General features: G+C 42.5%; 1 protein-coding gene across 1 annotated transcript in view; it reads left to right on the top strand.

Moving 5' to 3' along the window:
- MYT1L (myelin transcription factor 1 like) overlaps window positions 1–14,039 on the top strand; it is an 822,727-nt gene that overhangs the window by 340,853 nt on the left and 467,835 nt on the right. The window contains exon 10 of the mRNA XM_029597019.1: window positions 1,191–1,402. Coding sequence (XP_029452879.1) covers window positions 1,191–1,402 — 212 coding nt within the window. The remainder of the gene's footprint in view (window positions 1–1,190; window positions 1,403–14,039) is intronic.

Raw genomic sequence — 14,039 nt, 5'->3', positions numbered from 1 at the left:
TTGGTTTTCCCATGGTTCAGGCTTTTTTTTTTTCAGGGGACCCAAAATGTCTGGTTAGTGCGCACTAACGGGGTTGGTGCGCACTAACTCCTGTTAGAGTGCACTAACTCCCTGTTAGTGCGTGCTAACATGTAAACGTTAGCACACACTACCGGGAGTTAGCGTGCACTAATTCCCATTAGTGTGCCCTAACTCAAAAAACACATTTTTTGTTGCCTAATTCATCCAAAACAAATGCACATCCCTAATAGCAACTATAGGCTAGGTAAAAGGATGCTGAAATGTGATTTGTCCTCTGGTTAGTCTCCTTCCTAACTTATCCTGCCTTAGCTCTGACAAGTTTCTGATAAGGAAGTGAGGTAACACATGCAAGAGCTGGTTGCTATGGTTACCATTATTTTCTCAGCAGTACAAAGCCATTGAAATAAATGAGAAACATAAACAAATTGTCTGAAGAATATTTGTTTCATTCATGGGACCTGTCCATTCATTCTTTTAGGGGGGGGGGCATGAATGAACCAGTATGGGCACATTCATTATGCTATTATGCTTTACCCATTTGTTTCAAACAAATGCACATCCCTAACAGATTCTGTTTAAAATGATAATGACAGTACATAATAATAATGTCAGTTCCATTAGGGCTGTGATAAAATATATTGCATCCTATTTTCTCATATTACAGCATATCACAAAAGGTCAAAACATATCCGAATGTTTTACATGTCTATAGTTGCCAGATTTGTCTCTAACTTTTTTCTTGACACCTAGCAGGTACTACACATTATCTGGATTATCTATTTTCTTGTACCCCTTTCAGTTTTCCAAAATGAAGTTGCATTATTATGCTTAATAATTTTTCTTTAAATTTGTAAAATGCCACAGTAACAAAATACATCTGATTTCAAAATAATTATGTTATGCTTACCAAAGAGTTTATTTCCACTACAACAGAATATAGATCTTATACAGCAGTGTATGCATTTATGGATATAATAAATATTATTTATTTGGCAAGCCAACTCAAGAACTGTGGGTGTACTCATTAACAAAGAAATCTCTTCTGTGTCACAGAAGACAAAGTGATTCTACTCTGTCAGAAATGACAAGTTTCTCTGTATGTATTATATATCAAAAAGAATGTCAATACACAATAAACTTAATTAACTGCATGTATCTTTCATTTCTAGGCCTATGTGTTTTGTTAAGCAATTGGAGATCCCGCAATATGGATACAGAAACAATGTGTCTACTACAACGCCTCGCTCCAATCTAGCCAAGGAACTGGAGAAATACTCAAAGACTACTTTTGACTATAATAATTATGAAAACCATGCCTATGGCAAGAGAGCCATAGCTCCCAAGGTGCAATCCAGAGATATTTCTCCCAAAGCATATGATGGTAGGAGGTATAATCTCTTATGCATGAGAAATATGATTGCAGTTAAAATAATTCATATGACTGATTTGATGATTCATTCAGAAAGCAATTGTAGTTTATAGCAAATTATGAAGGTCAGTTGTGTCCTGGACCTGCTCTTATTCCTGAGGTCATTTCCTGCAGTGAGGGGAATCAGGATTCCTAGTTCAATACCCACAAGCAAGGAAATAGAAAAATAGATTTAACGTGGATATAATGAACATGCATCTAAAGTAAGAATGTCTCTATCACAGGAAACCTCAATCAGCAGTATGGTGGTGAGGGTGGAGGCAGAAACCCAAGAGCAAGAAAACCTGGCTACAGACTGCTGATTTTATATCACAATAATTTTAAAAAATCAGAAAAACATTTCAAATGTAGTTTTAAAGTTTACATTATAGTAGAGGTAGGGAGATAAGGGCCAGTTGTCCTACCTAGTCTGCTAAGTTTCTCCTATCTACATTGCTATAGTGAAGGATACATTCCAGTTTTCAGTTATATAATCTTGAACATCGTCAGAATATCACTCCTTATTCAAGTCATTTTTAATATCTCTACTTTTTGATCCTCTACTATTCTAGATAGATAAGCATACAGGTATATTATAATTAAGCTAACAGCCAGACATTTCTCCCCCCATTTTCCCACCTCTCAAACCTGTTATTCTGTTATTACTACTTCCTTTTATAGTTGTCCCAACTCCCAAGCAAGTTTTAATTCCATTTTGGCTTCCACCACCTTTACTGGCAGATTATTCCAGGTATATAACCACCTTTTCAGTAAAGAAGTATTTCCCATATTTGTTTTGAATGTCCCACTCTCTATCCTTACTCCTTGTTCCTGAATTTATTTTTCTATTGAGAATTGTAATCTTGTACTTTTTTGAAAGCTGCTAAATATTTAAATTTTTTAAAATCATATTCCTCCTTTCCTTTCTTTTCTCCAGCAAGCACATTTTGAGAGCCTTAAATATCTAGGGTTAGTGTTAAAGGTGATGTACCATTTTGGTAGCCCTTCTCTGACCTTCTTTCTTACTCTCAATGTTCATACAAAGATATGGCCTCCAGAAATAAACACAGTACTCAAGATGATATCTCGTTAGTTACCTATAAAAGGAAAATAATACCTCCTTGTTCCTGCTGATAACACTGCTTTTGTACCAAAGTATGATATTAGATTTTCTTTTGCTTTCCTGTCTGCTCTTTCCTGTTGAACAGTTGACAGTTCTTTTATTTTTTAATTTTTAATTTGATAAGTGACTAAAAGGTTTTTGCATCCCATATGCATGATCTTACGGTTTTTATATTGAAGCACAGTTACCAAACCTTTCCCCATTGTTCCATTTTTTCCAAGTCCTCTTTCAGTTTTATCATCCTTCCCAGTATGTCTGCCATGTTACAGAATTCTGCATTTATGTACTGTGCTTATGTTCCTATAATAGGTTATTTACAGTACATGTTTACATTATGTTTGCAAATAATATAATACAGCCTGACTCAAAATTGCGCCAGCATGAAAGCACCATATTCCCAAGACTTACTAAGCTTAACGACCAAGAAAGTCAATTTGGTGACAAGGTGGCTGTACCTTACATTCCAACCCAGGAGACCTGGCTTCAAGAAGGTGTTCAGGCAAGTCACAAATGCTGTGCCAGGAGGATTTACGCATGTAGGGGGTTACGCGCGCCAGGCCTATTTTCAAAAGGGCCGGTGGTGCGCGTAAAGGCCCGGGACACATGTAAGTCCTGGGGCTTGAAAAAAGGGGCAGTGCATGAGTGGGGCAGGGGCGGGACTGGAACCTCCAGGTACAGCGGCCATTTGCTGCTGTACCCGGGATCGCGGATCAGCCATTGGCCGGCACGCGCAACTTGCGCCTGCCCAAGGCAGGCTTAACTAGGTAAGATACATTTTTTAGGGGGGGGGGTTAGCTTAGGGCTGGGGGTGGGAGAGTTAGGAGAAGGGAAGGGAAGGTGGGGTGGGGGGTAGGGAAGTTCCCTCCGAGGCCGCTCCGATTTCGGAACGGCCTGGGTGGGAACTGAGGAAGGCGGCACAGCTCAGCGCGCACAAGGTGCACAATTGTGCACCCCCTGTGCGTGCTGACCCCTGATTTTATAACATGCGCGCGGCTGCGTGCGCATGTTATAATATCGGGCATACATTTGTGCGCGCTGGGTTGCGCGCACAAATGTATGCTGCGCGCGTATGTTTTAAAATCTGCCCCAATATTTGTTCCAATGGGGAATTTATTTCCTATCCAATTCCTTTGCTTTGGTTATTATACAAAGATTTCATTTCTATAATTAAGGAAATAAAAGGTCAAAGTTTAAATATATGATTAACTTATTGGCCAATCCCATACTGATCTTGGGGTTATTTTACTAGAGTGTTTTATAATAAAGCAGAATTGGCTAAGTATTGCATAGCATCTGTTGGACAGATGTAATGAATGCGATCACTTACTGATAAAGTTTCATCTTGAAACATAAGAGGCTTGTAATAGGGAGCTTGTTTATAAGCAGTCAAGTGGGGCATCAACATGTAACAACTAGAATTGATCAAAAGAAATATGTACATTTAGGGCTGATAAACTAAACAATCATAACTTTGGATGGATATTTAGAAATAGGATTCTGCATGGCAAAAAATTTCATTTTGTTTTCTTTTGCTTTATTTTTAGCTTCCATTCATTTTATTTTTATTTCATAGAGGCCAGATAGAAAAGGGGTATTCCGGGGAGGGACTGAGATATCTGGCTTTATGTAGCTGCCTAGCAATGCAGAGGCACAGGCACTGTGCTCTGATCATGGTAGGCTGCTGCCACGATCCAGGCCACATTAAAACTTCAGTTTAAGGTACAGTGGAGGGAAGGGATAGGGTTGAGGTGGGTTATGGAGAGGGGGTCTGGAGGGCGGCCTAGAGAGAAACATATTTTTTTAAAAATGGGAACTGAGAGCAGGGGATAGGGAAGGGGATGAAGCACCGAAACCTGGCTATTTCTTTTTTAAATTAAGATTCGGACAATTTGTAGAAGGGAATGCAGGTTTGGCCCTACTGGGATCATACGTGGGATGTAGGAAGGGGTCTGGTTAGGGCCTGTAAGCCCACAATCTTTTTTTTTTACTTTGGATTGCTACTTAACCGGCTATATTCTTTTGAATATAGCTGGCTGTGTGTAAAGTTATCTGGCTAACAGTAGCCAAATAACTTTATATATAACTGATTGTATTCAAAAGAATATCCGGTTATGTTTAAAAATATCCAGCTACCATTAGCAGGATAATTTAATGACATAAGAGCATAAGAAATGCCATACTGGGTCAGATAAAGGGTCCTTCAAGCCCAATATCCTGTTTCCATCAGTGGCCAATCAGGGATATTCAATAGGGATGTGCATTCAGTTTGCGACAAAATAGGAAATAGAGGCGATATTTCCTATTTCGTCACATTTCGGGGGGGCAACAAAATGATAAGAAAACCACACAAAATTTTGTGTGGTTTTCTTATCGTTTTTGGGAAGGGAAGAAAGGGCACATAAAAAAAAAACCCAACCCAACACTTCAAATTTAATTAATTGCAAACCCCACCCTCCCGACCCCCCAAGACTTGCCCAACCCCTCCCCCCCCCCCCCAAGACTTACCGAAAGTCCCTAGTGGTCTAGCGGCGTCCTGGGAGCGATCTTCCCCACTCGGGCCACCAGCTGCCACTAATCAAAATGGCGCTGATGGCCCTTTGCCCTTACCATGTAACAGGGGTTATCAGTGCCACTGCACAGACTGTCCCAATAATAAAGTTCAGTCTGTTAAATACCCACTGCCCACTGTCACAGTGCCTTGCTATGCACCAATGTAACATGTGTGGTGTACACACACACACAGCTTGCTTGTAAGCACAAAAGAGGCAGACTGGGGATTTCACTGCACAGACTGTCCCAATAATACATTTCAGTCTGCTAAACTGCCAGCCCACTGAAGCCCAATGCACAGAGAGACTGAGTGAGTTGAATTAAACAAACTCAGTTTTAAAAAGCTGGAATTGTTGGCACAGCAGGAAAATTGATGAAATATATTTTCCAGTGGAAATTCTAGCAAAATTGAAGATATCTCTCTCAGCCACAACACCCAAATGGTGCTTGCTTGCAGTCTAGCACAGAGGGTGAATAAAAAAAAAATGGCACTGCTAGCAGCTTTTCTCCCTGGCACAGAGAGACCATCTCAGATCACCTAAATAAACTGCTTAAAAAACAAACAGGGCTAGCTGGTACAGGCACTGCAGCCAAATAAAGAATAAATAGCTTTTTTTCCTTACTAACTAGCCTAGCTAGCAATTCAGTAGAGATTTCTGAACTCAGACTAGCTCTGAGTGCAGCCTGCTTCCACAGAGACCACCTCTCCACACCACCCCTGCAAAAAAAGTGTGTGGCACGCCGATTACTATTCTATCAGTTATCCTGTTGTCCCCTCCCCTGTTTATTGTAATTTCCTCCTTTTGTTAAAATGTAAACCGATATGATGTGTATTTTAATGTCGGTATAAAAAAGCTGTTAAATAAATAAATAAATAAATAAATATAGTGCTGGGTCATCAGGAAAATCGTCATCGAGCACTGCATTCACAAAATGTTATCGCTGATACGCTGCATTCCAGTATCCATGCCAACCTGTCCGACCCTTTCCTGTAAGTCACTGATGACTCACAGGAAAGGGCTGGTTTTTGGCTCTGAATACACCGAAATGGCGTCCAATTGCAAATGGTGGCGAAGAAAAACACCCACGCACGCCATGCGCCGTGCAACAGATAAAACGGATGATAAGTTATATTCGTGGGTAGTTGGGATACATTTCGCTATATATATTGTACACTATATACAATATTTGGTTAAAATATTTGTTAACAGGCATGCTTAAAGTGCAGTATATATCATTAAAACTAGCGAGTAGACGGCTGTTGAAATGAAATATGTGTAAAGGAGTAAGGCTTGGTGACAAGGCATGTTCAGAGAACAGTTTTTAACTTTAAAGTAGAGCGTAGGTGGCTGGGGGTAATGGTAGGTATTATGGGCTTGAAAAGCCAAGTTTTCAATTTTTTTTAAATTTGTGTGTGCAGGGTTCAATACGTAGGTCAGTAGGCATAGAGTTCCAGTTGATGGGTCCTGCTATGTTTCTATGTTTGTAACTGTGAGAACATGGTTGTAATGTACAAGATCTCTCTTAGAATGGGTCTTGTGTCCCTGATGCTCAAGGCAAGATTTCATATTTTTTGAGTTCATGGGAGAATCAAGGGGCTCTATTGTTTTCCCTAGAGATTTATTTTTTTTTTAATAGCATCAATTTTTTAAATTTTTAAATTTTTTTATCTCACTCAGATGGCATAACAACTACATTATACTTATACTCATGAAAATGTAAAAGTGTCATCAACACAACATAATCACTGTTTATAGTTATACTAAAGTTACCTCTGTAAATGTACAAACCTATAATGTTTATGTTACGACCTTTCAATGTTATATACCACAATTGTTATTTAACACTGTAAAACTTTTTTTTGTCTGTAAACCAGAGTGAAGGCCAGTACCAAACTTTGGTATATAAAAGCTTACAAATAAAAATAAATAAATAATGGCATCAAGTCATCAACTTCATTGTATAGTGAGTCATACCAGATTGTCACAGTATCATTAATAGGATATGTTGAGAAAGAGGCAAGACATGGTAGTCAGTGTCAATATAGCCATGCTTAACATACTGGAAACATGAGTCAACAATCTTTTGGGTTAAAGGATAAATGAATTTTAGTGTAACTAGGTAGTGGGCATTCCAGGGCACCTCGGTATAGAATGGCAAGTGGATATTAGAAAAAGAAATGTTCATTCAGAAAAACTAAATCTAACATGTTTTCATGGTGATGGATAGGCCCGTAGACCAGTTGTTCCCAGCCAAGAGCATACTGCTATTAGGAAAACTTAACATGAAGTAGAGCGGGGTCTCTCATTTATCTATAGGTTTAAATTGCCCAACCCAATAAATGGTTCATTTCTGCTTGGGTGGTGAGCAGGACTTCAATGATTAGAGAATAGTTTACAGTGAGGAGCCCAGGGGGACAATAGAATAAACATATTCTCAAGGTTTTAGTAAATACCAGAAATAGCTCATATTTAGGGACATTCATTTTCAGTTTTTATTTTATTTTTCTTGGAATTTCTCAGTGTTTCTCAGTGTTTATCACAAGAAGAACAAAAATAATATTTACCTGTAAAATGATGTTTCATTTATTTCCATTGATTTCTCCTATTTTTTGTTCCCCATGTTGTAATAAAGTGATAAATTGCTGGGGAAAAATAAATACTGAAAATGAAGGTCCTTACTCATATTGGATATATATTTCAATATCAGTTTGTGATAATGAGATAATATTCCTAACAACGATGTTGAAATGCCATACACAATGGCATATAACACAATTTGATGAATAAAATACATTACTCAAAAGTGTCTGTGTCGATGCAATAGTACTTTAATCTTCAGGGTTTGCACCAATAAACAAAGCAAAACTATGCTGGTAGTTTAGCTTTATTGTTACTTAGCAAAAATTTATCCCATTTTCTATAAAGTCCCACAAGGGTCACTTCTGTGTCCTGTCCTTTGCAATATTTATCTACTCCCTGTGGCAAAATCATAAGGGACCTCAGATTGAAGGCCTGATGACATACAAGTATACATGCCTTTGGATTATCAGAGAGAGAAGACAATAGATAAGATGTACCAGAGTCTGCAAGTTATTGTACTTGATTGCAGGTTAAGAAACTCAGTCACAATGTGGGCAGTGAGTAATGGCTGCACCCATTTAACCCACCCCCACCCCTCCCTGTGACCCTTACCTGCCCATAATAATCCACTATCACGCCGCTTAAGTTCTAGAGTTGCTTTTATTGTTGGTCACATAATGGCCGCAGCCCAAACATAGCACTGCAAGTTTGCACATTAATACATAAAACATCGTAATGAACCTAATCAACCACATTCCTTAACCTAAGGCTAATATATATATAGGGTTAACTCCTGGTGACCAGCACCCCAATAGCAAGCGATGAGCCAGCTCTGCCGCTGGCGAACATTGGTACCCCGGCTATAGAAGCCGTGGTAAGACCTGACCATCGAAGTCAGGGTTTTCAGTCGAATTCCCTCAATTCCCCCTTTCACGCTCCCACCCTCTAGGCCGTTGAAGTGTTGAGGGTTGGGGTCCTAACCTGTTAGGCCGCTGGCCTGCTCATAGTCTGTCTGCTCACCTGCTCACTTTGCTAAGCAAAGGCTTAGCTAATGCGCTGGTCACCGCGCTGCAACGCCAAGGGCTGCGACAGGTATCTAAGGGTTCCCTATGGTACAGTAGTAATGGGAGGGTGGGTGGGAACGCTGATTCAGCTGGTGCTGGGCAGTGAAGAGGGGGTTGCCGCCGCATGGCTTCCCCCTTTAAGGCCCAGCCCCAGCCAACCAAACGCCGTGCCTCCCTCCGCTGAGGTCCCTCCCCTCCACCGATGCCATCACGTCATTTCCTTCTTTCCTCCCTCCCTCCCTCCCGACTCTGCAGCCTTCCACCCGCACTCATTGTGCCCCACTCCCAAAAGAGATTTGCGGGCTCTATCCTTCAAAATCATAACTAATGTAGGTCAGGAAGCCTTCTTTTATGCAGTTATTGCCAGCAGTCAGGTTATGAAGAGGGAGTCATTTGGTACATTAGAGGTCTTTAGGGTAAAAAAGGTGATCAGGGAGGATAAGCCAAAGCAGAAAAACTAAATTCATTATTTGTTTTGTTCATTACCGAAGGACCCCTCACACAATAAAATTTCACAGTTTAGTGGCTGTAGGCTTAAAGACCTCTTGAATTTAATTAAATATTGTTCCATTTTATAAATGATGCCCAACATATTGGGCTGGATTTTAAAAGGGTTATGCGCGTAAATCCAGAGGATTTACACGCGTAACCGGCCTTACGCGTGCCGGGCCTATTTTAAAAAGGCCCGGCGACGCACGTAAAGCCTCGGGATGACTGTAAGTCCCGGGGCATGCAAAAAGGGGTTGGGAGGGGTGGGGCATGGGCGGGGCCATAGGCCTCTGACATAGTGGCCATTTGCCGCTATGTCAGAAATCGCGTGCCGGCAGTCGGCTAACGCGAGCAACTTACTTCAGCCCCAGGCCTGAAGTAAGTTTTGAAATAAAAGAACAAAGAAAGAAAAGGTAGGGGGGAAAGGGTGGGGGAGGTAGGGGAAGGGAAGGGAAGGTGGGGTAGGGGGTAGGGAACGGGGGGAAGGCAGCGGGGCTCAGAGCGGACTTGGCGCGTGCAAGGTGCAGGCATGCGCATGTTATAAAATCAGGCGTACATGTGTGCGCACCGGGTAGTGCAGAATGAAAAGGAAACTACATTTGTTACTTTTATAATTTTTTGTCCAAAATTATCTTTTCTATAGCCAAGCATTCTAACATCTTGTCTAACCAGTCAATAAAATCCAACCCTATATTTGTTTTCCATTTGGATGCCAATGCATCTCTTGCAGGAACTAGAAGGTGTGTGGCTAATTATGCAGTTGTAGCATTTATCTTTTCTACAGGCATTCTCAACAAAATAATCTCAGCTTTTAGTGTATATATCTCTTTTAAGGTCAGTTTTGCAATCTGTTCTTTCAACAATTACCAATACCATTGAGCCACAGGGAAATTCTACTACATCTAATAAGCATTCCCTCAACATTTAATTTCTAGTTTATTTTGCATTTTGCCTAATTTGATAGAGGACCCCATTATTATTTTATTAAGATTTTCCTGTAGAATTACAGAGGTTGATGTTTGCTTACCTTGTATTCAAAATTACTTTCCACTGTTGTTTACTAACAGATATCCCTAAGTCTTCTCCCCACTTAGCACACTTTTTGGGTTTGTTTTCTTTTAGACTATTTAGAAATGTGTGTATATATACTGATATCAGCATTTTCTTAGTTTTCTTGGCAGTAAATACATTTTCAATAGAAGGTACACTTAAATTTAGCTGCTAATTTTCTTATATTGAAATAAATGAACAAATTGTTTAGAAGTAATCATTATTATAAAATCTATATTTATCATTCAAATCCATCAACTTGTCTTTAAATGGATAACTTTTAGTTTTCCATAACTTTCAAACCTTACAAGTTAAACCCAGTAGGATCTCTGCATTTCTAATTGAGGCAATAGGAGAAGGATCCTGAGTGAAACTCTTTATCTATATGTAAAGATCCTTAATTCACTAAAGGAATTACTCCTTTCTTGTGTCTGTGTTTTGAGTCTATGCATATAATTAACTTAAATTATACTCACTGTCACTGTTTCATTTTTGTTTTATTTGACCCACTATTATTCCACCAATCATAGACAGCTCTAATTTGAATAGCATTGTAATAATTTATTAAGTTTGGAATACCAAACACATCATTTATTTAAGAAATAATACCTTTTAGCAATTCTGGACACATGTATGATATTTTTACCCGCTGGTGAAAGGTTATGGAGTAGATTTTAAAACATGCACGTATGCGTCCATGTGCACGCACTTCCCGGCATGCACACATGGATGTTCAAATTTTATAACTGTTGCATCCGCCGGTGCTAGACGGCTTTGCCCCGTTTGCCCCACCTTATTCATGGCTCCTCCCGCTTACCTAGGAAAGATGACTACCACAGCGTCTACAAGCCGACCGCTCCAGCGTCCCTGGAATGGCTATGGTGCAGTCTCCCACCATTGCTCCTGCCAGGTACCTACTAGGGTGCGTGCGCATGTGCAACCCACGTCTTTATACCACCCTTGGCGCGAACCTCGAGTGTGTTCCCTCTTGCTGACGTCACGCCATCTGGGTACATTACCTTCACTAGTTTGCTAGCTCTTTGAGTTAGCAAGGACTTGAATTCATTCTTGTCTACTCTACTCTGCCACTTCCGTGCTGCAGCTGGAAGCTCTCTCACTGCCCTTCGGGGTAACTGCTAACCTGGGTACCCGCTCCTCGGGGGCCCTCTGCTTTATTTCAGGTGCCTTACAGGGAACAGGTACTCACTCCTCGAGGGCCTGCTCTCCCTGCCTCGGTGCCTGTACCTTCTTCAACATAGCTGGTGGAATCGCATATCAACAGCAAACACCTGGTGAGTACTCTGACTCTCAGTCTATCTCATCCACAGTATCTCCTAGCTGGGAAACCTGCTGCGGAACCTCCTTTCATCATCAAGGAGAGAAGGGCTCCCTCTGCCGAGGTCCCTGAGACTGCAACTACCAGACTGCCTCACTACTGCCACCTCTGGTGGCTCTCTTCAAGCTGATTAATAAAGGACTAACTGTGTTTTCTGCATTACGAGTCTAGCCTAGTGCTGTGGCTCCTCACGAGGCTCCTCCCCGTGGGCGTGGTCATCTCCCACAGCACCCAAGGATCCACCAAAACACACTTAACCATAACAGATTGCTAACTCCATGGATCCGGCTCAGCTTACTGCGTTACAGGCCATTCCAGGCCTGGCCCAGCAGATCTCCGAACAGCAGACTGCGCTGGAGGGACTGACCGCTGCATTCAACCTACTGCACACACAGATGAACTCACCTTCCACTACAGGTAAAAAAGCTAAACCGTCTGAGGTGATGGTCAAGACTACTGTGCCTCTATCAGCTCCTACCCGCTTCTCGGGAGAAGTTTGGAGATGCAGAGGCTAGGGATGTGAATCGTTTTAGGACGATTAAAATTATCGTCCGATAATTTTAATATCGTCTTAAACCGTTATGGAACACAATACAATACAGATTCTAACGATTTATCGTTATAAATCGTTAGAATCGTGAGCCGGCACACTAAAACCCCCTAAAACCCACCCCCGACCCTTTAAATTAAATCCCCCACCCTCCCGAACCCCCCCCCCAAATAACTTAAATAACCTGCGGGTCCAGCGGCGGTCCGGAACGGCAGCGGTCCGGAACGGGCTCCTGCTCTGAATCTTGTCGTCTTCAGCCGGCGCCATTTTCCAAAATGGTGCCGAAAAATGGCGGCGGCCATAGACGAAAAAGATTGGACGGCAGGAGGTCCTTCCGGACCCCCGTTGGACTTTTGGCAAGTCTCGTGGGGGTCAGGAGGCCCCCCACAAGCTGGCCAAAAGTTCCTGGAGGTCCAGCGGGGGTCAGGGAGCGAATTCCCGCCGCGAATCGTTTTCGTACGGAAAATGGCGCCGGCAGGAGATCGACTGCAGGAGGTCGTTCAGCGAGGCGCCGGAACCCTCGCTGAACGACCTCCTGCAGTCGATCTCCTGCCGGCGCCATTTTCCGTACGGAAAATGGCGCCGGCCATACGCGTATGGCCGGCGCCATTTTCCGTACGAAAACGATTCGCGGCGGGAAATCGCTCCCTGACCCCCGCTGGACCTCCAGGAACTTTTGGCCAGCTTGTGGGGGGCCTCCTGACCCCCACGAGACTTGCCAAAAGTCCAGCGGGGGTCCGGAAGGACCTCCTGCCATCCAATCTTTTTCGTCTATGGCCGCCGCCATTTTTCGGCGCCATTTTGGAAAATGGCGTCGGCTGAAGACGACAAGATTCAGAGCAGGAGCCCGTTCCGGACCGCTGCCGTTCCGGACCGCCGCTGGACCCGCAGGTTATTTAAGTTATTTGGGGGGGGGTTCGGGAGGGTGGGGGATTTAATTTAAAGAGTCGGGGGTGGGTTTTAGGGGGTTTTAATGTGCCGGTTTTTCGATTTTTCGATTTTTAACGATTTTTAACGATTTTTCACGATATTTTACCCCCCCAAACGGCAACAATACGATTCCCTCCCCCTCCCAGCCGAAATCGATCGTTAAGACGATCGAGGACACGATTCACATCCCTAGCAGAGGCTTCCTTAACCAGTGCTGCATACACTTTTCATTGCAACCTGGCCCCTTTCCCACAGCATATGCCAAGACCACCTATATCCTGTCATATCTAGATGGATGATCATTGTCTTGGGCCTCTTTGCTGTGCGCCAGGATCCAATCCTTCATGACCTTGAAGGATTTCTCGAACTGTTTAAGTCAGTCTTCGATGATCCTGCCCGGTATACCATTGCAGGATCTTCTTTGGTTCACCTGAAGCAAGGGAACAAACCACTAGCTGACTTCGCTATCGAATTCAAGACACTGGCGTCTGAATTATCCTGGGACCCGAGATGCCTGAAGACCCTCTTCTTTGAAGGACTGAACTCTCATCTGAAAGACGAGCTCGCCGATCATGTGATGCCTGAGAACTTGGCTGAACTAGTGAAATTGGCAACAAGGATTGATCGCCAACTTCGTGACAAGGTTCAAAAGACCAAGACTCCCAGAAAACCCTTTCAGGGTGAAGTTCGAGTTAAGTCCACACCCAGGCCTGTTTCTTCGGTCCCAGTAGCTGGCGAAGAAGAACCTATGCAATTAGGCCGCAGTCATCTGACATCAAAAGAGAGAAGAACGCGGAAGAAATTGGGGCTGTGTATGTACTGTGTATGTACTGTGGACAAGCTGACCATGCTGTCCAAACTTGCCCTTTATGTCCAGGAAACTGGCAGACCTGCAGGAGGACTCTTCTTAGGTCTCATCATTCATTCTCTTCTGCT

Source organism: Rhinatrema bivittatum, chromosome 3, assembly GCF_901001135.1.
Source record: "Rhinatrema bivittatum chromosome 3, aRhiBiv1.1, whole genome shotgun sequence".
NCBI lineage: Eukaryota > Metazoa > Chordata > Amphibia > Gymnophiona > Rhinatrematidae > Rhinatrema > Rhinatrema bivittatum.
This window is presented reverse-complemented; position numbering and strand designations above follow the sequence as displayed.